Source organism: Blennius ocellaris, assembly GCF_963422515.1.
Source record: "Blennius ocellaris genome assembly, chromosome: 12".
NCBI classification, from domain to species: domain Eukaryota; kingdom Metazoa; phylum Chordata; class Actinopteri; order Blenniiformes; family Blenniidae; genus Blennius; species Blennius ocellaris.
This window is the reverse complement of record NC_137661.1, coordinates 18658714-18686291: the sequence shown is the minus strand read 5'-3', so window position 1 is coordinate 18686291 and position 27578 is coordinate 18658714. Positions and strand designations below refer to the sequence as shown.

Below are 27578 nucleotides of genomic sequence, written 5' to 3'. Positions count from 1 at the left end.
GGACTTTTGTCAATCTGAATCTGGGCTCTTTCTTGCAATCTAAGATCGATGGTGTCGACTTTTCTCAGTTACACCAATTGGTTGCTTTGTTGCAGTTTGTTGCTTGGGGGGGACCAAGTTAAGGAGGATGTAGGATTCAAAGAACAGAGACCAACAAGCATGGCAACACAATGAAGAAACGGGACAAAGACAGTATTTGAGGAACAACACCTACTTTTGAACAGTATCTGATTCACTCAAACAAGCCTCACCCCTAAAATCTACGACTCTCGTGGCAGCGAATACTACGGTCATGTGAAACGACCAATGAAAAACAGGCTGAACTTCGACACTGACACTGCAAGGGCAACATTTTTAAGGCACAGAAGCCTTGACATTATAGAGACTCCACCAGCTAAAAGCACTAAACAACAGATGCCCAGTGTCCTCAGTGACAAAAAAATGGCGCCTTGATGACGAGTCTGACATCGATACGCACAGAAAGGTTCAAACCCCCCGCCCCACCCCATCCCCATTGTCCCCAAGTGTCTCATTTTTTTTAGTGAAAGGTAAGGCCACTTAAAAAAAAGATGAGGTTCACCAAAAAGGTAATCTCTCACTGCAATCTCTGGGAGTGCAATCGTGGTACGGTGGTCGATCAGACAGACAGACGGACAGAAGAGACAGACCGGACGCTTCTCTTGGGTAAGTTTTGCGTAAATTCGCTTGTCTGTTGGTTCCCTGCGAGAATACGTCCACACAAGCCTCTGATGGCATTCAAGCCGAGTAGAAAGGTGGCGTCTAAACAGTTTGTAGACTGTCGGGGTCCTTGAGTGTCATTGTGAGGGGAAAAAACTAGCATTCAGGGAGTCGACAGAGAGAGTCTCTTCACTCACGTTGGGATCATCACCATCATCATCTTCATTGTCACACAACAGGAATGTTCAGTGCTGAGCGACAACGTGAGTCCACACTTAACTTCATCTGTTTTGGTTTTGCGTTGTAATACTTTAGCAGGACACTGTTGTTCAAACATTGAAAAACAAAACGGTACAAAAACCTAATCAACAAAAGCAGCATTGTTTATTTTCTTCACAAATTCATGCAAGTTGTTAACCTTCATTCCCACAGCACCAGTTTCTATTTTTTCTTCCATCAATAGAAAAACGATCAGTGTATTGTCAGACTTCTGCATGCAAAGAAAAATCACTTTTCGCCCCCTCCGCACTTCCTATGTTTTATTAAATTTATAATTTTTTTTTTTTTTTTTTTTTACTACTTTGAGTCCCTTTGTGTAGCAGCAAAACTGTGAAAGGCCTAACTTGATATGTCAATGGGTGTACTGGTGGAGGCACTAGATAATGATGCTGGATAAAGGTCACACGTATTCCTCTTTGCCATAAAAAAAAAAAAAAAATTAAGTCAGGAGGACTTGTGATGAAGATATCGGGGCCAACAAACAAGAACCAACTTCGAAATTTTCCGTCTTGTCCTGTTATGGTTCAAAACTTCTAACTCATGTATACACCGCAGTTGATATCTGTAATATTGGGGGCCGTCAGGGAGAAGACAACTGGACACAAAAAAAAAAACAACAAAAAAAAAACAGGGGAAACTCCAAATCAATTTACAGTAAAGTCAAACAAACACACACCCTTGTAAAAGTTTGCCAACTGTCACATTTATGTACACAAACTTTGAATCCCTCAACAAGTCCATTCGGGTCTGTAAGACATGAGGAAGGCTGGATGAGACTGAGCTTTCCGTATCTTTTGTTGTGGCTTCACAAAATAATTAATAAACAAGTAAATGAATGATTGAATGGATGTACATATTTGTTGGTAGTCAACGACTTGACTAAAGCCACAGAGGGCTGCTGTTTTTAAAAAACAGCAGATAGGAAGAGAAATAAAAATAGATTTTTTTTTTTCCCATATACATTTTTAAGATTTTAAAATCCTCTAAAAGCACTTTCTGTTAAACTTAATTCATTTTGTTTATTCATTAATCATTCCTATCGATAGCCTATGTCACTGAGGTTAATAGCAACACTTCCATATTCTTTTTTTTTATTTTTTTTAAATTCTATTTCAGGCCCACCTCCTCCCCTTTGCACATTTTGACCAGCTGTTATAAATCAAGAACATGTGCAAATCAACAACTACTTTGAACTGTTGTATGAAAACCTGAATGCTTTGTGAACAATGCTACATATTTTTTTTGTTTATAAAATATAATAATATGTTCAAAAGTGGAAAAAGAAAAAAAAAAAGTTTAACCACCCCGTAACAGGTAAAAACTGGACTCTGGTTGTTGAGTTTTGATCAATAAGAATGCCCATTGGAATAATCTATAGTCCGGCACTTCTGCCTTTTTTTGTGTGATTAGGAAACACTGAAGCCTCTGGTGCTTCCATCTTGTAAATAAGTCCAGTGTGGATCTCTTCATTTCTGCCCAGAGTGCACTTGAAGAAAGAAAAAGAAAAAAAAACCTAAACAATCTTAGAAAAAGAATCAAAATACCACCACCACCCACTGAATTCTGCTATGCTCAAGTTCAGGTATGTTCTCTGCAATCATACCGTGAACAAAAAGTCTTGTACACTGTTAAGTCCGGTTGTTGCCTGTCCAAATCCAAGCATCACAAGAAAGTTCAGTTGCTATTGTTGCCACTTATCACAAGGTCAGCTGTGAAGGGCATACATGGATTATAGTCTGCAGGGAGCCTTTTTTCACGAGGCAAAGAATAAAAAGGACATCGCTGATTTTCCTCTTTTGCAGTCATGTATGATGTCCTGCCTATCCACTCCCTCTCAACCACTCTATAAGTATATCCCAAGCAACGTTTGCACATCTTTGAATCTGTGCATCCGAGCAGACCACTCAGGCCATGACGAACTCGGACTTCAAGTCGGCCTTGACATCGGGCTTCCACACGGAATCGTCAAAGTCCAGGTCCAGGGAACCCTCGCTGGACATGCTGCTGTTGCTGTTGCTGCGACCGGCCTTGCGGTTCGGCAGCCATTGATAAGGAGCGCGTTGGTCCCGCCGGGCCTTCCTGCGCAGACGCTTCTGCTGCATCAACAGCTGCAGACGTTCCACCTTACAGCGGGTTGCACGGTTCTCGGTCTGGCGAATACGGTCACCTGCAGAATGAAGAAGAGAATGGTGAAACGATGAGCGAGACTTCTGGTTTATTAACCGCGAGCAAACTTTAACAGGGATTGAAATCAAAGTTGTTGAAATGTGTAGCATAGTGCAATAAAGCCCTTCAACCTTGGCAGCACTAGGACATGCTGGGATCATTCTCTTAGGTCAGACACAAACACTCGCACACTGTGTGCACATCGGGGCATTGAAATATAGTTATGAACCTCCCCCAGTGAGCATTATTAGCTCTCTCGGTGCCATTTAACCCCCTTATCACTGAGTGGAGAGACCTCCCTAAACCAAAGTCTCCTTGAGTAGAAGTCAAAAAGACAGTAACAGAAGAAGGACACACTTTGATAGCCGTCTATGATATTGGTAAACATAATCACAAGTGGCATGCCTTGGCAACTAGATGTGCTCCTAAGTGCATTTCAAGCTGTTGATGTGCCTATAGGAGAGCCCGGTCTCGGGGGAGAAGCCATGCATCACACTGTGAATGCTTTCCTACAGAGGCCGAGTCCAGCTTAATTTCATTTATTCGTATATTCAGGAGGCTTGGAAGGAAGGGAATGCAACCACAATCTATTAGCCAGCTCCATTAGTATCTGTCTGGGAATTAAATAATTAAATAATGGGCTGGAATGTCAATAAACCGAAGCAGAGCGGCCATCTCTGGCTTGGCTGCACACAAGAATACACACGAATACACAAAGACTCTCAAATCCGCATTGGAGTACATCATGTATGCACACAAACACAAACACATGCACACAACACACACACACACACACACACACACACACACACACACACACACACACACGCACACACACACACACACACACACACAGCAAGAGCAGCAACAGCCGCAGTAGCTTTTAACGTGGATCGATGGCAAATTAAAAAGACCTATTGATTAAACCTTAGCTCTAGTGCAGCCATCCATCTCAGGCCCCGGACAACGCTATTGGCTTTCAATAGAAAATGCAAGCGAATGGAAATTGTAAGCGCGGGGGGGGGGGGGGGGCAGAGAGAGAGAGAGAGAGAGAGAGAGAGAGGGGAGAGGGGGCAAAGATTGGGTTTTTTTCCCATCTATTTTTTTCTTCATTGCAGTCATAGCTTCCTACACTCAGCTCATTGACCTAACCCCCTCCCTGGCCACCCCCACCTACTCTACCCCTTTCACCCTGCTCACACACACTGAAGTCCCCCCCCCCCTCCCCTTTCCACTCCAGCTCTTGCCCCCACAACTCCCTAGAGACAGCGAGATGGGGCAGGGAGGAGGAGGAGGAAGCGCGATGGAGTGGGTTAAGGAATTCCTCCCCCAGGGGCGAAAAAGAGAGGCAAAAAGGGATGCAGGAAGAGGGAGGGTAAAAGATCAGCCGTAGGTGTCAGTTTTCCAGATCGATTGTGCTTTCCCCTGCATCCCCCCCCCCTTTGTACCCCCATCGGAATGAATTCCGGACCCTGTGTGGGCTTAATTTACCCCTTTCCTTCATTTGCTTATCGAATCGACCAGTACAGAGCCTTCTCTACCACTATAAATATTCACCGCTGTCTGCATACTAAAGGAAATTCCTCTCGAGCAACCTCAATGCTGCTTTTTTCTCTTTTCTCATATATGTTAACAGAAATAATGGGATTATTCATTTACAGTGAGTAGAAAAGAGTGTATCTCACACATGGCATTCAGGCGCAGAAAGACTCGGTTATTTTTTTTTTTCCACTTCCTGCCAGTGTGGTTTGTCCTGAAACAAATCTATATGCACGTCCAGATGCTGTCCGCTATGCATGTGAAGGCAGAGTGTCATCTTTGGAGGACGGGTGCTGAACACCAGAAGGGGGGCAGTTCTCCTACATTAGAGCCATTGTTCCGTTGCCTCAGCTCCATGTGACATCCATATACACGCTGCCACAGGGCTTTGTTCTCTCCCCCCTGGTCCTCCCTCTTCCCCTTCTTCCCCAGCTGAGACAATCCAAAAAGCAAAACCATCCCTCAGCAGTGGTGAAATATGGCCAAGCACAACGAAACAACAAAAAGCAAACACATGTCTGTTTAAATTTGGCCTTTGTTGTGTTTCAGTTTGAATTATTTGTGTCACATGAGTTATTTCTTTGTCATAATGCTGTATTCCAAAGAGGAACACATTCACAGCGCAACAATAAGCACAAACACACACGCACAGAGTTAAAGGAAGTTTTTCGGTGCAGCAGGAGGCCTTAGCCTTTGGCTTGGCAAGAGCTCTGGGAATGCGCTTGGAGCAATACCAAACTTGCTTGAGTGTGTGAGTGCGTGTGCGCCCGTGCATGTGGCCATTCATCAGCGTCACTACCGGAGCCCTGGGCGGCTAGGCCGGACACAGCTGGCCACAGGGATCTCCAGACTATGTTTATGACAGAAGGGCTATTATTAGGGCTGGTTAAGAAGGACACACACACACACACACACACACACACACACACACACACACACACACACACTGCAAGGAACAGAGTTTGACGTGAGCACAATAACCTTGAAGGACCCAGAGAGAGGCGACTAAAACACATAGTCAATGAATGGCGGGAGGGAGGGAGAGAGAGAGAGCGAGAGAGAGAGAGAGAGAGAGAGAGAGAGAGAGAGAGAGAGAGAGAGAGAGAGAGAGAGAGAGAGAGCATGAAACAGATGAGGACGCAACAACAGAACTTTTCTTAGAAAAGCATAGTAGAAAAACTCAAAAGCAACACAGGTCAAGGGCACAAAAAGGAAGGGAATGCTCGTCTTCTTTTTACCCCTCCCCTGCCTGCCACTCACCAATAAAACTCAATCAGCTTATTTTTCCCTCACAAAACTCTCCTCTTCCAAACAATTTGATACAGGCCCTATCAATACAGTCGGTACTGCAGAGAAGAAAAACAGTGGAAGAAGGGGTAAGAGAGAGAGAGAGAGAGAGAGAGAGAGAGAGAGAGAGAGAATGGATGATCTATGAATAATCGATGCGTCAGTCAGTTTTCCTTGCCCAGCCCAGCAACACAGCAAGGTCTGAGATACGGAGCACACAGGAGGGAGGTGGGTGTGTGTTTTAGTGTGTGTGAGTGTGTGTGTGTGTGTGTGTGGTGGTGGGGGAAAGGCATTGGATAGACATAGGAAAAAAAAGAGGAGGAGGGCTGCAGTATGCAGGCCACAGAGGGAGATTAAAGGAGGTTCTCCTTTTATTGATTGTATAAAGATTGGCCTTCATTTGCAGTTGTCTTAGTGCTGTTGTTTGTTTGTTTGTCTTGATAAGTCTTGTGATCTTGCAAAAGGACATTCTGTTTGCTCAGCATCCAGGGAACCAGGGAAAAGAGGGAGGGGTGGATGAAGACACAGAGAGAAAGAACGAGTAGAACGAGGGAGGGAAAATCAAAATGAAAGAAAAACCCATTGTAGGTAAATGAATGATAAAAGGGATGTGGTAAGAAAAAGATGATAATAAGAAATGCAAGAAAGTATATTAGATTACTATTGCAGTCCACCCTCAAATTTTTCATTAAAATCTTAGCATAACATTGCTACACACTTTACAGGTTGTAATCAAAACACTCCCCATCTCAGTGATCTAAAACAATCAATAATTAGACAACTCAGTATTTTTGCCATAAACTCTGGTTAAAAAAAAAAACAAATGTCTCCTGTCATAAAAAAAAGGCTATAGAACCAGAAACAAACTAAAGCAACCAATCAAATCTCAGCTAATTTGAGCATTTTGACAACCAGTGAAAGGGCACTGACAGCCCTGCAGGGACACGAGCTCTTCAATGACTTTTAGACTTCATTTGCATTCCCCCTTTCCCTCTTGCTCTCCTTGTCGACAATGAAAGGGCACCTGATGTGCTTGGCTGGCTTTGCTAGATAGCTCTGTGCTGCTGCAGCGTCACAGGGGCATTTGTTGAGCTACTGGCGCACGTGTGTCCTGGCAAACGTCCGTTTGTGTGACGGAGAAGAGCAAAGCCGGCCAGCAGATAATGTGCCATGCCTCAGTCACACGGGTCAGGGTTTAAATACAGGACTCAAAGAGGTTAAAGGCAAAAGGATCTCCCTCTGTCTCTCTCTCTCTCTCTCTCGCTCCCCTCCTCTTCCTCTTCCCCCAACTCGCCTGCTCCCATGGTGCACAAAGAAATCCTGACCTGACAAATCGAAGGGGGGACTAGAGGTGTTGTGAGTGATGCAGGCAGGACACCGAACTAAACTGAACTAAGGCAGCTGCAGTGGGTGTGGGACTAAAAGGCAGCCCAATAATCCTACAGCCCTCCCCTCCTCTGCCCCCACAATGGCTCAGCCAAGGTCCCCTGTATGCAGCCTCTGTCCCCTGGCCCCCGCACAATGGGTTTTGGCTGGGCTTGGGGCTAAAGGGCCGGAGGGGGTGCCGAAGAGTTCCACCCTACTAAGTGAAGGAATTTAACTAACAATCAGCCAACCAAACCACCGTTAAATCTTCCTGTTAAAATTCAACGAGAATCCCAGGCTGAAAAATAAAATAAAAAAAAAAAGAACTTAAGTGACACTATACAGGAAAAGTAGGAAACCAAGTCGGTTATCTTAATCATTCATCAGGCAGTTGCTATTGGGGCACGTGTCTATGTTTCCAGCTTTTTATTTACACTCGTCTTCTTCACCTTGTACATGAACTTGCAGTGGAAAGGTTAAAGGCTCTCACGAGGCTGCAAAGCTGTGTGACATTTATGGAGAAGCAGTCACGACCTGAGTTTGACTGCACACACGTATTTAGGCAGATAGAAAGCACGCATTTGTTATTCTTAATTTTTTTTTTTTTTAGCTGAATGAAGGGAAGGTTTGTGTGAAACAGAATTAAGCCGCAGTGTTAAGTCCAGTAAGTCTTCCATCAGGTGTCAGGTGATAAGACCGCCTGAGAGCTCTTAGTCATTGGCTTCCTTAGGACACCATGTGGAGCGTGATACAAATCGGCACATCGCCTCTGTCCATACAAACACAAGAACATTCATTGTCTCGCTGAGCTTAACAGTGCTGAGTTGAGACAGTTACCCATTCACATTGCTTTGTGGTATATAATATGCAGGAAGTTGCATAGTGGCAGCCAAATCAGAAACGAGACAAGCCACCCCATCCCATTGCCATTGATTAATAAGTAGACAGTTGGTAGACAGACGGACAGGATCGAAATACCCCTATGATGAATAGGGGCTTACTGTTGTGGTTATAATAAACCCCATCTTCTGTGACCCCCCTCCTCCTCCTCTCCCTGCCCTCAACTTCACAAAGAAAATTCTTTTCAGAGCAGCATTTTGGAATAAATCTATTTAAAGGCCAAATGAACACAGACAATGTATTGATGCACAACACAGACATGGAAAGAAAATGGGTGAGGGGGGAGGGGGGGTGTGATCAGGAGGAAAACGGAGAGATGTATTTTACAGACATTGCTGTTTTTGGACAGCAAGTCGGAGGATGGTGTGGGATGTGGATTACAGACGAAGAGAGATGACGAAAGTGGGAGAAGAGGAAAAGGGCAGGGTGAGCAAGTAGTTGGGGGCAGCAAAAGAAATGTCTTCCTTGAGATGGTAACATAAGCCATTTGTTCTAACCATGCAGTGAACACTTGTTAAGGACTTTGGAGTAATGTAGTAAAATAGTGGACATTCCCAACGAGTGTGTTTGCGACAGAAAGTCACACAGTGAGGACAAAGCTTCACTCTTACAACATCAATGTAAAGTCTTGCTTATTTAAATATAAGAAAGCAGTAAACATTAAATGTTGTATTTCCCATAAAACTGTGGGTATATTTCTCAAAATGTTTAGGAGCACTTCATGAAAGACCAGCTGGACTTCCTCTCTCGAAGATAAGGAGGAGGCGCGGGACAATGATGTTTTTTTTTTCACCACATTCAGTCTAACCTTACATCACTGCCTGAATGTTATCTGCTCTGGACATCTGTCTGACACTCAACATCCCATGTTTCTGCGAGGGAAAGACAAATTTGAAAGCACCGAAAGTCCAACTCAGTCCCTAAAATGATATAATCTGAAGCTCAGCACATGCCCTAACCTGGCCCTTGAACAAGGATATATCAAGGCTTGTCCAGCCGCAGCCCATGTGTGCCCCAGCTGCAGCCTTTCTTTAGGCGATGGGTTATTTCCAAAGCACAATCTAATCTAAACATACCCCATCAGCCCAGGCTTGAAGGGGTAAACCTATCTCCTCCAAAACAATGCAAACTCCACTGCCTGACAACTGAAGCCTGACTGAACAAGTCTAGAGAAGCTAGTATTGCATTTCTACGGACCCCCCCCCCACTTCCAACCCACTTCCTCTTCTCATCTGTTCCAAAACCCAAGAGACATATAGGCACATTTTTTTTCGGCTCTTTTGACTTTGCTCTTCTCGCCTTGTCAGTATTTTAAAGATGAAAATAAGTACTTGAATAAAACAGAATCATCCCAACAAAGCTACGCTAACCGTGATGTACTAATGGCATAAGAAAGGCACAGATGACAATGAATCCCTCATTAGCTATCAAAGTAAGAGCAGAGTTCAGAGCTCCAGACTTGTCATTTTGCACGCACGCACGCACGCACGCACGCACGCACGCACACACACACACACACACACACACTTCCAAAGCTGCGGCAACTGCAGGAACATCTGCTTCACAAGAGGTTTAAGGGATGAACAATGACTTCATGTGTGTGGGGGTGTTTCTGTTTGCGTTCATGACATGGTTGCATGAGCAGAGGGGGTGCGGAGCAAAGTCACTCACCAGGGGGCTTGCACATGCGGATCTGGCTCTGGCACTGCACCAGCGGGTGAAGAGTCGGTGGAGGTCTGCTGGGGCTGCCTGTGGGCACCGAGGTAGCTTTGGCAGAGAGGCCTGCGACAGCAGCAACTGGGGGTGAGGGAGGTGGTGAGGGGGAAGGGGAGGTGGGCGAACCACACTGGGTTTGATAGCGGAGCTGGGTGAGGGAGGGCGGCATCCCCTGGTAGTGGCGTGTAGCACTCAAGAGGTCATTGAGGATCTGTAGGATGGTACCAATGTCTCGTCGGGGACGCCCATTGCTATCCTGGCAGTTAGGGTGCAAAGTGCCTGGGAAACATGAGAAGAATTTCAGTATATGTGTATATATTTTTTTTTAATATTCTACTGGGATACAAATGCCCATAACCATCCCTGAGAGCCTGTTTGCAAGCTGATTCAGTTAAATCTGTTTATTGCTTCAAGTATTTAAAGGACATCTCGGCGTCCCCTCACCTGAAAAGGTCCCTGAGAAAACTCCGGGAGCATGGTTGACAAAGCTCTCAATGATGGCACCAGGTTTACGGGAGCGTGTTGATGGACTGCTGCCACTGTTGGGGCTGTTGCTGCTGTTGGTGCTGCAGTTTGCCTACAAAAACACAAACAAAATAAAACATTATTGTAAAATGTGAGCAGACACTAACACATAGATAGTCTTCACAAGGAATAGCTCTCACTGCTTACTTGTGCTATACAGGGAGGCTGTGTAACGACTATTTGCACTATGTAAGACGCTTATGTCGTAAAGGTTGTAGGTTATGAGAAACCAAAGAAACTGGAAACTTGAGCTTTGTGCTACAGCACAAACCAAAACAGCTGGCTGTGCTATCTGGTTACTTCAAACTGTGATCCAAGCAAACTTGTCCACCTGACAGCATCACCTAAGCTTAACTTGGATTATTCAACTGACAACTGAAAGTAGACCCGAAACCCAAGTCCAAGTCTCCACATTCGTGTGTTAGTGTGTGGGCTTGTTTGTGTGTGAATGATGTTTGTGAAAGCCTGATGAGGAACAGCCATTTCTGTTTTTCCACTATCGAGCAGTTTTTTCTTGCTATAGAGATAGTGTACGTCGCCCATTTCATCTGGAAATACAAGTAAGTGTGTGTTTATGCGATATTCTTAAACTTGACAAAATATAATAACTTCTGATGAAGATTATTGATAAAATACATGCTTCTTGATCCCTCCAGATTTCTTGTACCCTCCAATTTTGACTGAAACCTAACTAAACCATGTGAACAAGATTATTTCATAAATCTCATTGAGGATGATAATCACATAATTGTAATTAGTTTTTAATGAACCATGAATACCGATATGGAAACTTGAAGTAGGTAGTTGAGAGGCTTACCTCAGGACAGAGGACTGGAGCTACGGGGCTGACCTGGCTCACGTCATGGCTGGGCTGGCCTGAGGAAGGCTGATGGTAGTGATGGTGGTGATGATGGTGATGCGCCGGAGAGCGAAAAACACCCCCTGGGACGTGCGACGGACGTGGGGAGTGAGGTGGAGGAGGAGGAGTAGGAGGGCTACAGTGAGCGGTGGAGGAAGAGGAAGGTGACTGGATGTACATGGGGGGGAGTGGCTGGTGGTGTGTGGAGGGCAACGGGAAGGAAGGTGAAGGTGGGGAAGAGGGGGAGGACGGGACTGGGTGAGGCTGTGACAAGTGGGGACTTGGGTGACTGTGCGAATGGTGGGCGTGCTGGTGGGAGTGTGGGTGAGGATGGGGGACACGGGGCTGCCCTGCGGGCTGGCCTATGGCGGCCTCTGCATTGCCCCGAGTGATGAGGTGCCGGTGTTGGAGCTGGGGCCCCCCGGACTGCTGTGCTGCCAGCTGCAGCTGGACGAACATCATGTGATCACCCACGCGAAGTGCTAAAGTAAGCGGGGAGCGGCCAGACAGGAAGTCACTGACCTGCAGGACGACAAAGCAAAAGAGCTTGTGAGCACTTGAAAGTCTCTTCACGTCATTGTTAAGCACAACATTGCGATTTAAATAAGACATTTTTATATGAATTTTGATTACATGGAACAGTATCAGCAACAAACCTATGTGCGGAAAGCCAAAAACAGAAAAACCGACATCAACACCAACTTCCTTTTATGTAAGTCCATGGATTGGATGGCAGTCATAACACACAAGACATCGCTTTGAGCTCCCCCACTTACAGAGACACACATATACCACATAATCCTGTCATGCAATCTACTGCTATTCTGAAACAGTGGCCTATTTACTTCAACTAGGGAGCTACAAATAAGGAGACCTATTGGTAAAAGCGCACACAAATAGAACCCACTCTTGCTTGCATCCCACTTGCCCCTCTGTCCGTTCTTAGTCAGCAGTGTCATTCAGCCTCCAGACAAAGGCCACCCTTCTGTCTGGACTGCGGCCTGAAAAATCAGTCCCACATTCAGGAAATACACCCCGCCTGCCTCTCAAACACAGAATAGTCAATTGTCTATGGATCTGTGGCGGATCTGGAAGGGCTGCCCATTTTTGGAGCTTTGGCAACGACTAACAGGAGCCAAGTGTGGAGGCCTTCACTGACCCACCCGTGGCCCGGATGAAGGCACACACACACTCTCACACACTTCATAGCAAGCGTCGTCATGATCTTGGCTGCAAGATTCACAATAAATAACAAAAGTTCTCTTGTGCTCCGGCATGCCTGTGGCTCTGTTGCTGTGCTTTGCCACTCACTGCTGAAGCCTGTGCATGTGTGTGTATGTGTTTTTAAGTGCGAGTCACTCTGGGGTCAGAAAGCTTCTTTGGGTCTTGGGGATTCAGCAGTAATGACATCTCAGGTTTCTCCAAATAGAAGCAAACAGAAACAGCAAGCACTGGCAAATACAAAGTGACGCATCTGTCCAAAAAGGTTTCAACAACCTCTACTGCTTGCACGCTTTTAGTCCCCAGAGAGAAAGGGAGGGAGGGGCGTGCAAGAAGATGCAGCACACGAGTGCAAGCCTGCGCACAACAAAGATGGGAAGTAGAGACAATGAAGAATAATGACAAAGCTGAGAAAGAAAGTAATAAAGACATACATACAAAGGCAGCAAAAGAGAGCCGAAGCATCACTCCCTGCAGACCGTGAAGCATTTGGAGTGTGCTCCTAAGATGTTGGCCTGTAGTTAACCCTGTGAATCACCAAGCTCTGCCCTCCATCACTTCTCTCCCTTTTCTTCTGCTTATTTATTTCTCTATCGACCACTGCCTCTCTGTTGCCAGGGTGACCTTTGCGCATTGATATTGACATGGTGTGGAGAAAAAAAAAATAGGATGGAGGGAGAGAAGAGGCAGGTGAAAGGACAAAAGGGGGTTGGGATGATCTGAGGGCTGGAGTTCAAAATGTAAATAATAAACTGCTCAAGCAGAAGAAATCAGCATAAAAGGAGGACGCACGGTAAACAGAAGAATGTGCATCCTCAGAATGGAAACTCAGCCACTAAAAGCCTGTTGATATAGCCCACACCCACAATGATTACCCCGCCGTCGTAAAGCAATAAACCCAGCAGGCCCAAGGCGGGGTGTGAAGTGATGAGGACAACAGGGCAGGGCAAGGCGTGAGAAGGCTGAAAGAAACTTCATATACACAACTACTAAATGAAGAAGATGGGGTGTATTTCTTTTTTTGGGGGTGGGGGTGAAGAAAAGGGATGACGGTGCAGAGACAGAAAGAGAGAAAAGAGAAGAGGCGTGGGGCAGAGATAGTGGCAGGTTCTATGATTGACAGCTGTCCTCAAGTAAACGAACCGACAGCTTGCCACACACACACACACACACACACACACACACACACACACACACACACACACACACACACACACACACACACACACACACACACACACACACACACACACACACACACACACACACACACACACACACACACACACACACCACTGAGAAGTCATTTTCTACTTGTCTGTGGTGCTGCTCAGATCCTATATGAACATGCATCCAAGATGAGTCAATGACCAGCTGATGGAGATTACATTTCAGACCTGGCAATAACATGTGTCACCATTAACCACTTGGGATTCAGTTTGCTTCTTAAATTAGATCTTTTTTGTCCCCATCTGTTGCTCCTCAAAGAAATGTTGGATATTGGACACTAAGCTATAAGAGAAGATTTTTACTACATTACCACAAGCATCCTGCATGATTCTGATTATACGAGGCCGTTGCTTTATCATTGTGTTTATGTGCCTGCGTGCAAGCACAGGCAGGAGAAAGTGAGAGAAAAAGGCAGACAGTGAGTGACAGCAGGAGAAACAGAGAGGTGGCTTGATTACCCTTATAATGACTAGTGTGGATTATTCAAAACCACCAAGATGAAATTCATGTACTCCCACTGAGCTTCCAACACCACATGGCTGCCTTCAAATTACCCTGCAAAAGAAGCAAGCTCTCCAACTCACACCTCTTTTTTCTTTCCCCCTTTCCACTTCCCAATGTCAAGTTTTGTTGTTTTTTTTTCTTTCCAGGTCTTGGAGGCTCAGATATTGACTCATAAAGTCAGTTTAGTTGCCCCACTAAGTCTCACAGACGATAGCTGAAAACATGTGTAACTATGCATGTGACTCATAAGAGGTCTACCACATGCACACGCACATGCACACGCACACGCACACACACACACACACACACACACACACACACACACACACACACACACACACACACACACACACACACACACACACACACACACCCTACTATTAAGACAAGAAAGTAAAAGGCCACAAACCCACATAAACACAGGCATCCCATTTGCAGGGAAAATGACAGGGGGGATTTTAGCTACTATAACCTGACTGGTCTCCCTGAAAGAGTTGAGGTTTCCTGCTGTTTCCCCCACAAGATACACAAAGACAGCCAAAGTTGATGTTCAGGTGTGGAGTTTTGTTCCTTCAGACTGATAGCAATATCCTTTTCCACTGACACGCTGCTTTCCGGACAATTTGCAACACAGTGCAGAAGGAAAGGCGAACAGCTTGGGCTGTAGTTGTGAGCTGTGGAGTGGAACACCTGAAATAGGGCCTGTTTCCTGAGGGAAGGGAGGAGGTGGAGGATGATACAGTGCGGCCTGCCTGCCTGCCAGAGGCTAGATTGGCAGAGTGATCGTGTAACAACAAGCCTCTTCCAGACGGACAGAGACTCAGAGAAACAAGGGGAGGGAATGTGTTAGGGTGTGTGTGTGTGTGTGTGTGTGTGTGTGTGTGTGTGTGTGTGTGTGTGTGTGTGTGTGTGTGTGTGTGTTGGGGAGGGGGGTGTTCTCTGGTGCTGGGGAGCTGGCTAGCAAATGATTCCCAGAGGTCTCGGCTAGCAGCTCAGCTCCAGTCCAAACATGCCTGTCTGCTCTTTAGGAGCACAGCCAAGACAGGCAATGTGGCTGGCTACCACTGACGTAAGGACAAACACCAGATAGCGCTTTCTGCAACATCACAGGCAAACAAAAGAGAGTCTCAGGGCTTGAGTTTAAGTCGGCAACCTTTTCGTTTTCCGTCGTTCCTTCTCATGGCACACTCAACAAATTTGGATTCTTTGTGAAAGCAACAGCTGTGGTTTGTTATGAGAGTCACAAGATAGGGCAGCCAGTGAGAATCCAGCCCTTCATTGTTTTCTTTCTAACGCAGTAGCAGTGGTATGCAACTAAAAGAATCTGTGCCTCAAGAACAAGGTGTGTGTTTCCTGAAACCAACGCTTGCATTAAGCCATGCTCCTGGTGCAGTTTGTAGTGAGTCCGATAGTTTATTCAGCCATATGCAGAAAGGAAAAAAGCAGCTCCCCTTGATATCAGTCACCAACCACGTCTTAAATAAGTGACCCCAGAGTAAGCCCCGGTAACTATTTTTATAGCTGTGTTATTTAGGGGGGGGGTATTTTATTTAGCAGCGGCTGCTGGTTGCTTTGCATAAATGGGGCGAAAATGATGAGGAGCTGTGGGAGGAGGGTAGGGGACAAGATGGCAAGATGGGAGTAAAAAAGAAGTGTATGTGGGGGGTGGCACAAGGATGGGAATAAGGATGGTAGGTGGGGGATGGGAATGCGGGCAATGGGGGTAGGGTATCAGAGTGGTGGTGGTGGATGATGAAATATTCAGTGAGAGTGTGCCTCTGGCTACCTCCCCTCTTTTTCTCCCCGACATCTCTAGCTGACAGTTTTATTTATTGGGGTCCCTGTGGTTCAAGGAACTCATTTGCAGTCGTTCTTCCTTTGCACACTAAGCGAACTAAGGGAGGGAGATAAGGAGTGAAGGAGGAAGAGAGAAGCTGAGGGATGCAGGAAAAGAAGGGAGGGAGAGGGGGAGAGGGAGGGGAAGATAGAGCGCACTGGCAGCACTGAGCTGACATTCATGAACAACTGAGCAGCTTTGTGCTGGAGAAAAGAGGATAGACGATTGGAAGGCGGGACAGGAGGGTGGAGAGAGGGAAGCCGAGAGAGGACGAAGTCATCTCTCCGAGCCATTTTTGAGCTCTACGCAGCTGCTCACCTGTCGGATCACTCGGTGAAAGGTGCGTTTCAAAAAGCTGCTTATTAACCCGCCAATCGACCTTAATGTTTTGATCGCACCAGGACACTATTGATAGTCTCTCTGCAGACACAAACCAGCTAAAGATGCAATAACAGGCTCTCAAAAGAGAGAAGAAAAAAAAATCAATGACTTGCATCATGCCCCAAATCCTAAAGGCAGCCAGAGGCTCTTCAAAGGCCCCATTAGAAAGATAGGCGTCTGTAATGCTGCCTGATAAGAAAAGAGAAAAGAGAGGACCAGCTGTCCACCACAGAATTTGATTGGGACAAGTGAAAAGAGAGATCACAGAGGGAAAGTTCAGAATGATCAGGTTCCTGAAGAAAACAGTCGTTATACTCCCAGCTGTGCCAATGATTAGATGGTAAAGCTGATCACATTCACATGCATATACAACCCCTCCAGTCCTGATCCAATTCAAGTGAAGCCAGCAATAGGAGATAAATCAGACGTCTCTGTTGTGCTTTGCTGCAATTCACACTCTAATGACTCCAGTAAATATAATAGGTTAACATTTTGTTGAGCTATTTCAGAGTCAAGGATCCCATGTTGGGTTGTAACAACTTCCCAGCAAATTTCGACATCCAGTGATTAAAATTTGGAATGGGTGTAAAAATAAGATAATCTGGAGCATCAAAGGATGACTGCACCCAATAGCCTCTCATCAGTTTGAGATGAAGTAGGTGGGAATGAGTAAATGAAGAGGCTGGAGAGATTTCAGGATTTTGTAACCAATATAATAGAGGTGATAGTGAAACAGGGAGCAAAAGCAATGCTATCGTTCTTCATAAAATGACTGTCTTTGGGACCAGGGTCTTAAAACCCCCAGTCTCTCTTTAAGGACTAGCATATACCTAATTGACTTCATTAGTCATGGTGGCGGTGGCTATCAGACAGGATATTCCTGGCCTCCCTCTGCTCACATAGTAGCCCCACTAGTCACGATGCCTGCTACTTGAATCACAAAAGCGCCGTGTCGCCAGGGAAAGAGAAAACAATGACGGTCACGACTCAGCTATGGAGAAATAAGACTCCCCTTGCCGCCCGGCGAGGAAACACAAAGGCACAGACATTAAAAATGAATGTTGGCACATGCACACACCCACATGAGCACATACAACCAGATGCATATGCACAACAGGACAATGAAAGCAACCACCCCCCCGCAACAAAATCCATCTCTCTCTTGCCCACATAACACACCTTGATTCCTTCCACCCATCCCAATGTCCCCCTCCCACTGTGCATTTAGGCATCACAAAAGGGATTACACAGGTGCAAAAAAAATACTGCCTGATCAGCTTATTAATGCAATTTTCAAGGCCAGGGTTTAGATGAGCGTGGACTGAATAGGCCTTTAGATCAGCATTGTCTTTTATTCCATACACAATTTGATTTACACATTCAGCAACAAATTAATTTCTGTAGCTTTCATTTAGGTAACAAAAAGCAAATTACCATTCTAAAGAGCATAGACTGCATCTTTTAAGCCGCATGCATTTAAAAAGCCTCCATTTCAATGGCACTGTGAAGGACAGAGGGAGCTGCCTGTGCTATAAAAAAGGGGGAGAATCCTCTCATATTGACCAGCTGACTGACTCAGTCATTTTTCAATTCCTGACACTCCCAAATACTCAATACAATTACTCTCCAATGATTTCCAGTAGTGTCAATTCTGCTGATTACCTAGCATCTAGATAAGGTTTTGTACAGGATGCAGGACTGAAAAGAGGAGCATATTGACCATCCACATTGAGCCGTTTTACACACATCCTCTCTTCTCTTTCTGTGCACACTAACCCACCTCACTGTCTCTGATGTTCTCCATTGGTTTCTTTCTTTAATTCAAATTCTATCCTACTTGGTAGATTCATGAGCATGTGTAGTATTTTTCCCTGGTGTTCCCAACAAACACGTTCCTGGTACTCAAAAAAAAAAACCAATTGGACAGGTTACAGAAGGACTTGTGCACAGCAATCCTGTTTTTTTTCTCCTACGCAGTCAGGCACCCAGTGGCAACCATGAGGAAGGCAGTGTGAAAGAAAAGCAGCCGGGGTGACCCAGAGGTGAGTCCCCACAGACTGCCGGATCCTGCTTGTTTGCATCCGTCTGCTTGCGGAGGCAATGACAAAACTGTGCAGCATCCAGGTCTGTTTTTTGTAGACTGAGAGGAAAGAAGCATGAGGACACGAGGCACTTGTCTGCTTGAGCGAGAAAAGTAGAACAGATACACAACTGTGTATTCCGCTGGGGCCAAGGGATGCCAAATCAGCCTCCTCCCCATGCATTCAAGGTAAAAGATATTCTCAATCTATGGCCTTGCTGAGCTGGTGTGAGGCGCCAGTGTTGCAGACACATAAATGCACAAAACTGGATATATGTCATGTCTGCGGATGTGTATATAGGATGAAAAAGGGGGATTGCAGGAAAGAGCCAAACTTTAGTGACCATCAATCATTGTTACATGTTTGAGGAGTTTGACAGCTCGGCAGGTTTGCTGCTCATGCTTTAAGACAGGAACAAAGAGGTGGCTGTATGGGGGAAGGGCAGTGGGGGAGGGATGGTAAGGGTAAGGCTTTAATTCTAGCATCCATGAGTATCAATAAGCAAATAGTCTTTGTGTGAAAGAGAGAAGCTTTTAATCCTTCTACTTCTGTCAAAGATCAAAATATGATTATGAGAAGTCGAGGTCACTGTCAACAAACCCACTGATGCCAAATGAAGATACATTAATATTAATAAACATCTTCTCATTCTCTCATCAGGACCAGAAATCCTCTTAAATATATCCTTTTTATTTCTGGTGCGTATGTGTGTGTGTGTGTGTGCAGGCCCATGTATGGCTGCAAATATTAGCTGAACATACAACCTCTATTTAGTCGACAGAAGACTGTGGCCCAAGCGAGTGTATTTTGATGGGCTGTCAGGAAAAGCTGCAGCTTAACACAGCTTAGATGCCATGCAAAGAGGCTCGAGAGTTGTCAGATGAAGAATTAAGGCAGTCAGGATTGTCCTTGTTTAAGAAGCCCAGCATCACGGTCACACCGAGGCAACTCGCCGGACTTGCAAACCACAGCACGTTTAAATTATAATGACCGGTGAGAGCTGCTAAGCAAAAACAAGAAAGAAAAGGAGAAGGAGAGATGGGGGGGGGGGGGGGGGGTCCATTTTCATAATTGTAATGGCTCATAAAACATTTGTGCATTAACTTATGCCACAAAAGTCTTAATCAGCCCAAGAAGATATCATGTTCTACAGTAGACAGACGTTTGCAAAAAAAAAAAAAAAAAACACACACACACAACCTAGAAGTGAGAACTCACAACATTTGAAGCCCAGGGGTTTATACCCAATTCTACCAAAGCTCAGGACCACCAAAGATCTTCTCCATGCTATTTTTGGGTGTGTGGGGCATATCAGTTATAATGTCAGACACTTTTACGAGCTAAGTGCATTGATTGATTTTTGATAGCCCCAGAGTTAGGGGGATAGAGGAGGAAATGAGGAAAAGCTTTTGTGTTCCTATTTTCTAATCTTACTCAGATCCGTAATCTCTCCGCAATCTATATCATTCCATTTCACTTCATGAATTATAAAGGGAAATCAATTTCACTGGGTATAAACACACTGAAGGAGCTTTATGAATTCATTTCCCCATTTTCCAATTCTTAATATGCATTTTTTCTTTTTTTTTCTTTTTTTACAGTAGAACATCAAAATCAATGTCAGAATATTCATTAAGAAAAAAAGGGTTGTATGTGGCAATGTGTCATAAGCAAATCTTTGGTGAAAATGTAAACATCTGACTCAGTCTAAGAGTAATAAGGTTATGTGGCCAGAGCCAGAGAGATACAGGGAGGCGGAGTGAGAAATCCACTCTTCTGGGTCGGCGGTTGAATTATCATCTGCCTCTGGTGAAAATGACAGTCACTCTTGGCTGCCCAGCAAAAGGCGTACCACATGATGGGCAAGGCTCGCTTCCAGCCCACTAACACTGTGACACACACACACACATATACAGTAACAGACACGTCCACTTGCACACACACACACACACCTACAGACATACAGGCTGTCAGTGCTACGAGATGCATGCTGAGTGCACGCACACACGCACACACACCAGGATTTCCACCAAAGATTGTCAGCAGGACAAGAGGCCATACCAAAGAGACCACACGCACCCAGCTATCTGGGAACAGCCCACATCCGTCAGTGGACAAATTCATGAGGACATCTTGCTGACAAACCTCCTTACAGAGGTTCTGTTTCACCATCTCGTACTATTTGGACATCAGTCAACAGCACACTGCTGATGTACTTATGTACATCTCTGCATTGGCCAATGTTACACAAAAGGAAATGGATGTGAGTCAGTCGGCTGCAAAGTGTCTCATACGTCACAGCGTTGCCTGAGCGTGTTCAGAAATATCGACATTGAACACTTTTTTTTTTTTTTTTTTTTTGCTTCACTCTGACTTTTGATCATTTGGTGAGTCATGCCAAACACACTGACTCAAATACATACTGTACTTATGAAGGACTACAGAACTGATTCCCTGTAAGCACAGGGTGTAGGTCCCCGCCTGTGCTATGTGCGCACGCTTCCAGGAACCATATGCCTAATGCCGAGTGAGAAGGCTGTCATCTGATGATCCAGCACTTTGTTTATGAGTGAGCAAGACAACACTTAATCGCCATGCAGCGCTCTAGAAACCTGTCTGTGCACGTGTGTGCGTGTGTGTGTCGATGTGGGAGTTTGAATGCGAATCGCAAGAGTACAGAGAGATTTTAGAAAAAGGTGTGAACAGAAAAGTGGAAATGAGTTCTTATCCTTTTCTCAGCAGCTCACAAATTGTGCTCTGCTCACTGTGGCTTCCTCTGGTGACGTTTGCACACACCCGCACGCACGCACACTCACACAGCATCACAGATGTTACTAGGATACAGGACTGTGTTGCTGCTTATTATAACAGCTCACACTGGATGTCTAGCTTGGCTTGTTTAAGAGGCTGAGATTAGATAAGTAAAGAGGCTTGTGTGCAGCCTGCTCTTCTCCCCTCGGTCTCTGTCATAGCGAGTGCTATTCTGCACTTAAATAAAAAAGGGACAGCCTTCTTCATCCACCACGCAAATAAATGCAAAAGGTTTGATATGCATTCAGGCTGTTTTAGACAAAAGAAATTCTTACCTGAGTTTCTGTTAGGCTTTCCAAAGCTTGCATTACTGACTGTTCTGGTCTTGATGCTTGCGACTGCACAAAAGGAAAAGACAAAATGCAAAAGATATTGATATTAAATTAAATTAAAGTGGTAGATTTGACATATTAAGCAAATTATTCCTTGTCCATGTTATTTACAGTTAGACTCTAAACCAAAATAGGACCACAGCACGTTGAACCTTACCATTAATCCTGCTTCGACTGTTGGCACAAGTGTTAACTTGCTCCCATCAGAGATGCCTAGATCCTGAAGTTTGCCTGAACTTAGTCGCCTGCAGGGAAAGAGAGAAGGAGATAATTAGACTGTGCTGACAATATCTTCTCTCTTCAGAAACACAAACACCCTTCACTTGGGGGGCGGGGGGGGGAACTTCAGAACTAGTTTGGAAAAGAGCCGTGGGTGAAAAGCTCCATGAAAGAGAAATATTGATTGGACTGTCATATTTCAATTTCGAGTATAGTGGAGCTTGACAACTGCTCACAGTGGATATTTGGCACCGCTGCCACTTACCTGAGTGGAGGTAAGTATTTTCATTTGGCAACTTCCGTCGTACAAATGAGGAGCAGAAACTCCATTGCAAAACTAAAACCCCTATCTCTTTATTACACTGAAAGATCATTATGACAAGTAGTGATTATCATTGTTGCGAACACACTGTTCTTTAGGTGAACAGCACATTATGAGAGGCATTAACAAAGTTTAAGAGCACAGCATTAGTGCCTGTCCCCTCAGTATCTGTTCATGCATTATAAACATCCCAGTGCAGCTCTTCGCCTCCTTTAGGTTACTGAAGGATGTTTAGGACAGCCGGCTCTCCATGCATGACCCAGATCTCACCCCACGCAGCTGAACAAAACCCCCCCAGCCTTAACTTGCTATAAGTCTACAGTATGAGGCACTGGATGGGATTAAAAGGTGGGGGGGGGGTTCAGGTCTAAACAGTGATTAAAAGAGGCGGAGGGGCAGAGGGTTGAACAACAATGCAGGTTGTTTGCATACAACCCACTTCTTTGTGTAACACCACCTGCACTATTATTTGCTTGATCCCAATCATTTGCATCGTTTTAGGTACCAAGTGGTTTTAAATATTAAAAAAAAAAAAAAAAAACGTTCACCATTTCAGTTCTCATGCAGCTCTGCCTGCATGATAGACATGTCATCCCAAGTGCCCAAGTAATAAGGAGACACTTTTCACCCTCAAACCAAAAACCCACAAAAATCATCAAAGAGTTATTCTGCTTCGAAGTCAGTTTGCTATTATCATGTAACCGCCACTTACATTCTCTTCGAACCACAGGCGACATTCACCCCCAATCATACAGTGAGCCATTAAAGACGAGCACTGGATGAGCAGCAGCACAATAAACAAACTATAGGCAACCAACTCTGGCTTTACTCATCAATATGTAGCGTGTTTTATTCACACAGCATTAAAAATTCAGAGAGGCTTCAATATTTGTAGTGAAGGGCGGATTAATCGATGCAAGCCTGCAGATCGCCCCGTCAATACTCTTCCAGTGACCGGTGCGTCCCCTATGCGTAATTCCAATACCATGCGCCTTGATGGGCAGCAGTTTCCTTGAATGTATTGACGTCGAAAGCAAGCATGGTTGTCTGTGTATCTTCCGAGATCTCAATCCAGCCTGGATCCGAGGTATGGATTTAAAATACCACATCGGAGTTGGATTGGAAAGTAGATGTTTGCACATTTTAAAAGCGTGTAAAATGTAAAACAAAACAAAAAATGAAGGCTATCTTTTGTCGTTGCAGCTCCTACAGAATTACAAGCAGCACCGCCTGGGTAAATAAATATTTTAAGTTAGTATTTGCCTCGTGTGGGCATATTTCTTTTTCCTTTCTTTTTTTTCCAGGTACACTTACGTTTCTTTGTGGAGCAAAGCAAGTCTCTCTTTTGGTACTTTGAGTCTTTGCGACAGCCTCCTCTTCAGTCCCTCCACGGTCTCCTCCAGGGGCAGGGAGAGCTCGAAGCGTGTGCCGGTGGTGGAGTGGATGAACAGATTCATGGAGGGTTCAGTCGGGACGGCCTCGCAGGACGAAGCCCCGCGACTGGTGCAGCTCCGGGCGCTGGGATGCTGGTCCATCCGATAACCTGTGGTCAAAGAAGCGGGGAGACACGGCGGGCAAGAGCCGAGAATGAAGCGGTTGGATGCGGGATTGTGGCGAAAAATAAGAAGGGGAAGAAAAAAAAAGAAAAAAAAAAAGCAGATCCGCCGCTTCGACTAATGTCCCTTGTTCTGCTTGCGAGTCAAAGGCAGCATCCGAGGAGCTTTTTTTCTCTCCCTTCAGCTCCCGGTGCCTCTTTTCTCTCGCTCTCCAAACAGTCAATACAAAACCCGGTCCGTCTTCTCTCCGGTCGATATCATGAGAATATCCCCGAAGGAAAAAAAACAAAAACAAAATCAACTACAAGACTGGCTTCTCCTTGGTTTGATCTTTTTTCTTTCTTTCTTTGTTGTGTTTTTCCAGCATGCGAGAAGTCTCCTGAATTGCTACATTGATGGGCAAACGCCAGGCAGAAACGTAAGTATGTTGTCAGCAAAAACTGCCATGGCTCATTTTGCGCAGGCGCTCATCTTCTGAACAAAAAAAAACAAAACAAAAAAAACAACTAAGAGGTTTGATGAATTAAAAAAAATAATAAAAAGATAGAATGCATTCCTCGTGAGCTTTCTGTGAGCTTTAGAAGCGTGGAGGACGAGGACCTGGAGCTGCAAAGCCTCATGCGGCCAGTGGTGAGCGGCTCTCGGCTGCGCTCTCGTACCGAGGGCAGCTCCAGTGAAATATCGACAATGAACATTGTCACAAAGTATCGCACTTCCACCATCGATAGAATCCGCCCACGGCTCCCCGAGCCTGGCCCGACCAATCACTGGAGCGCTCTTTCAGGACGCAGTTCGCCTCAGCCAATAGGAAAGCGAGATCTCCACCCACGTGGAGGGCAGGGAAGTTTAGGCCATTCATAATATATTACGGCACAGGGCAAATCGTGTGCCCATAGCACACTTTGCTTATAGCAGCGGCTGTTAAAACTAAAGCCCCTGTGTCTTAAAGACACGATCAATTAATTCTTAAGAAGACTTTGAATACCACAATACCACTTTGAATAGCAATACAGGACTGGGAAAACAAAAACATCTTAACAGCCCAGACATTTATTTTACTGAATCCAAGACTGGCATCTTCCCACACACAGAGACAGTTGCAATCGGTGCCAGGTCACATCTCTAAAACGGCTGCCTGCTACAGGATACTATTCAAAAGGTTTAAAATAACATCTAAAAAAAATCTACACCAACAGATTCAAAGCTGTATACAAATGGATAAAAGTTGCTTCGATTAAAAGCATATCCAAACATGCACGTCTAAGATTGAGTTGCCTTTCTAATAGCGAAGGCACGCATACAGCCTTCGTTGACTTTACTGCGTTTCCTTGGTACGGCAAGACAAAACGTACAAAACCACAACGATTATAGTTATTCTAATACAGTCCGGATAAATACATGATTTCACCGCCTTATAAATCTAACTTATCGGGTGGGATATGATGGCATCTATAGTGCTGACGCCGTCCTCTTTCCCCTGACCTCAGCAAGACGTACAGACTATTACAGTGAATATGCAAATAGCACTTTGAATAGAACAGGAAGAAGGTTCCCAGGTAACTAGCAGTGTTTACTCTTCATACAGCTGCCATAAAGCCAGTGTAATTATTTTTTGAAATTATATAGACACGGAATAATCAGCGTTTGGGTTTGCACTTTTTAAGCTTGAACAGTCAACCACCTTTTTATTTTCAAAGAGGCAATCGACCAAACTAAATTAAGCAGAACATCCTGCAAAGACAGGTAGTGATTGAACATTTAAATCACCACAAAGCCCTACACATGAGTCAACTTCCCAGGTACGAAGCAGCTCCTTGATCGCCACCTACTGGCACATGCGCAATCTTTCGTTTCACCGCCGCTCAAATCTTTTCCACTTCTCAAGTCTGCATTTGTGTGTAAAAACGCGAATTGACCCGTTTCTACTCCACTTTCCGGCATGGAGAGTTGGTCAGATTAATGCAGCTTGACTGTCACTGGTACAGTTTGCTTAATGAGTTCATCATGCTTCCGAACAGACATCATCCACAACGATCTACTGTCTTGCACTAATTATAATTTACTGTAACAGTGACTTTCTGCTGCTGTCAATAAAGGCCGTATCGAGCTGATCCCGTCCCCGGTATTTACATGCAAAGTGCGTCTCATACAAGAAGCTGTCATGCATGCATCGATCTGTGATTGACAAAAGTCTCCAATCAATGTCCTGCCGATCAACACGATGAAGTCACACTTTGCAAACATGTCCTTAACATCACATACGACCGTTTTTTTTGTCCTCGAGACTCGAGAGTGAAAGCGGACTTACCGATTATTGTGGCGAAAACTGTAAAGGTTCGCGTAAAAGTCCGTTGTGTTCCAGTCTGTTCCCCCAGCTTTGGTGTGTGAAGTAAAACCAGAAAGTGGGTAAAATAAAATAAAAAAATTAAAAAAGGAGGGGGGAAATCCACCACACTATTAGAAAAACAAAACAAAAAAATCCACAACAATTTTTAAAGTAAATTGTCTGGCTGGTCCGTATCTATCCACTGCACCAGAGTCCGGGACCGGCGAGGAGCTGCCCTGAGTCTCGAGACGCCTGCGTGACTTGTGAGTGCAGCGGGTGTCTTTCCTGGCGATAAGAGCGCACTCGGAAAGGTGAGACTCCCCGTAGGAGACGCTTCTCGGATATGGGTGGAGAGTAGAGTTCTTGTTATGTCAGCACGAGTTTTAAGGTGGCGTGGCTTCTCTGTTACCGCCTCCCGGTCCACCGTGTCTTCCCGGTCCACCGTGTCCTCCCGTGTTGGGGGAAAAGTGCGTCCACGCGAAGGCGAAACCGATTAAAAATAAACAAAACAAAAAAAAAACGCTCGACTGAGGGTCAACGGCGCGCAAGACGCGTCTCTTCCCGGCCTTGCTGAGACACAAGGCACCGGCTTTCAGCGGCACGCCACCTTAAGAAACAGTCAATGAAATTAATGTTTTGGCGATACCAGGGGTGTTGCCTGTATTTGACGACAGAGCGAAAAAAAACAAAAAAAAAACAGTCACCGGGAAACCGAGCAGGTAAACAAACTCCCTGGATACGAGACACGTACAACGACAAACAAAAACTTTGTTTGACACGACTCACCTGTGTTTCAGCAGATAACCGACGTCTGATAACAAAATGGGATTGTTTGCGATCACTAATCGAAATCATGGCATGGTTACAGTAAAGTAACGTAAATTTTATTTGACGTCAGACGAAAAAACGATCAAGGTTAGAGGAGTAAAGAAAGTATTTATCATTGGACTTGGATTAGTCAACAACAGCAATAATAATAATAATAATAATAAATAATAATAAATAATAGCAATAATAATAACAATAAGTTATTTTAAACATAAAAAGTTATTAAATGCTTGTTTTCATACTGATTACATTTTAGGACAATTGTCCGATTTTTAACATAATCATAGTGTTCCACAGGTTAATCTCAAAGTGCGTCACATGTCACATTTCATGAACACATTCATGACATTATGAAATGTTAACATGTTGTGGATCGAAGTGATTATGAAAAAGTATTAAAGAAAGCCTAGGATCAAGTTCATCTATGCTTTTGACACTCCTTAATGGAGACTAAAGAAAATAAAAAGAAGAAGCACAATGCAAGTCATTTAGAGTTTGTGGAGTGGTGGCCAAAAGATTACTGAAAGACAAGTAGGAAAATACTTACTAATGTTTCTGGCAACTGTTATAAATAAGCCACAGTCTTTCTGGGATTAAACCAAACATGTTATATGCT

At 44.8% G+C, this 27578-nt stretch overlaps 1 protein-coding gene across 1 annotated transcript; it reads right to left on the bottom strand.

Annotated features, from left to right (window-relative positions):
• Positions 1-524: 524 nt before the first annotated feature.
• midn (midnolin) lies at positions 525-26385 on the bottom strand. The gene is made up of 8 exons (XM_080506002.1): positions 26117-26385; positions 23567-23795; positions 21869-21956; positions 21655-21717; positions 11273-11836; positions 10375-10507; positions 9886-10209; positions 525-3124 (listed from the first exon to the last, which is right to left on the bottom strand). The coding sequence occupies exons 2-8, from the start codon at positions 23785-23787 to the stop codon at positions 2862-2864; spliced, it is 1656 nt and encodes a 551-aa protein (XP_080362128.1). The 5' UTR covers positions 23788-23795; positions 26117-26385; the 3' UTR covers positions 525-2861.
• Positions 26386-27578: the final 1193 nt, after the last annotated feature.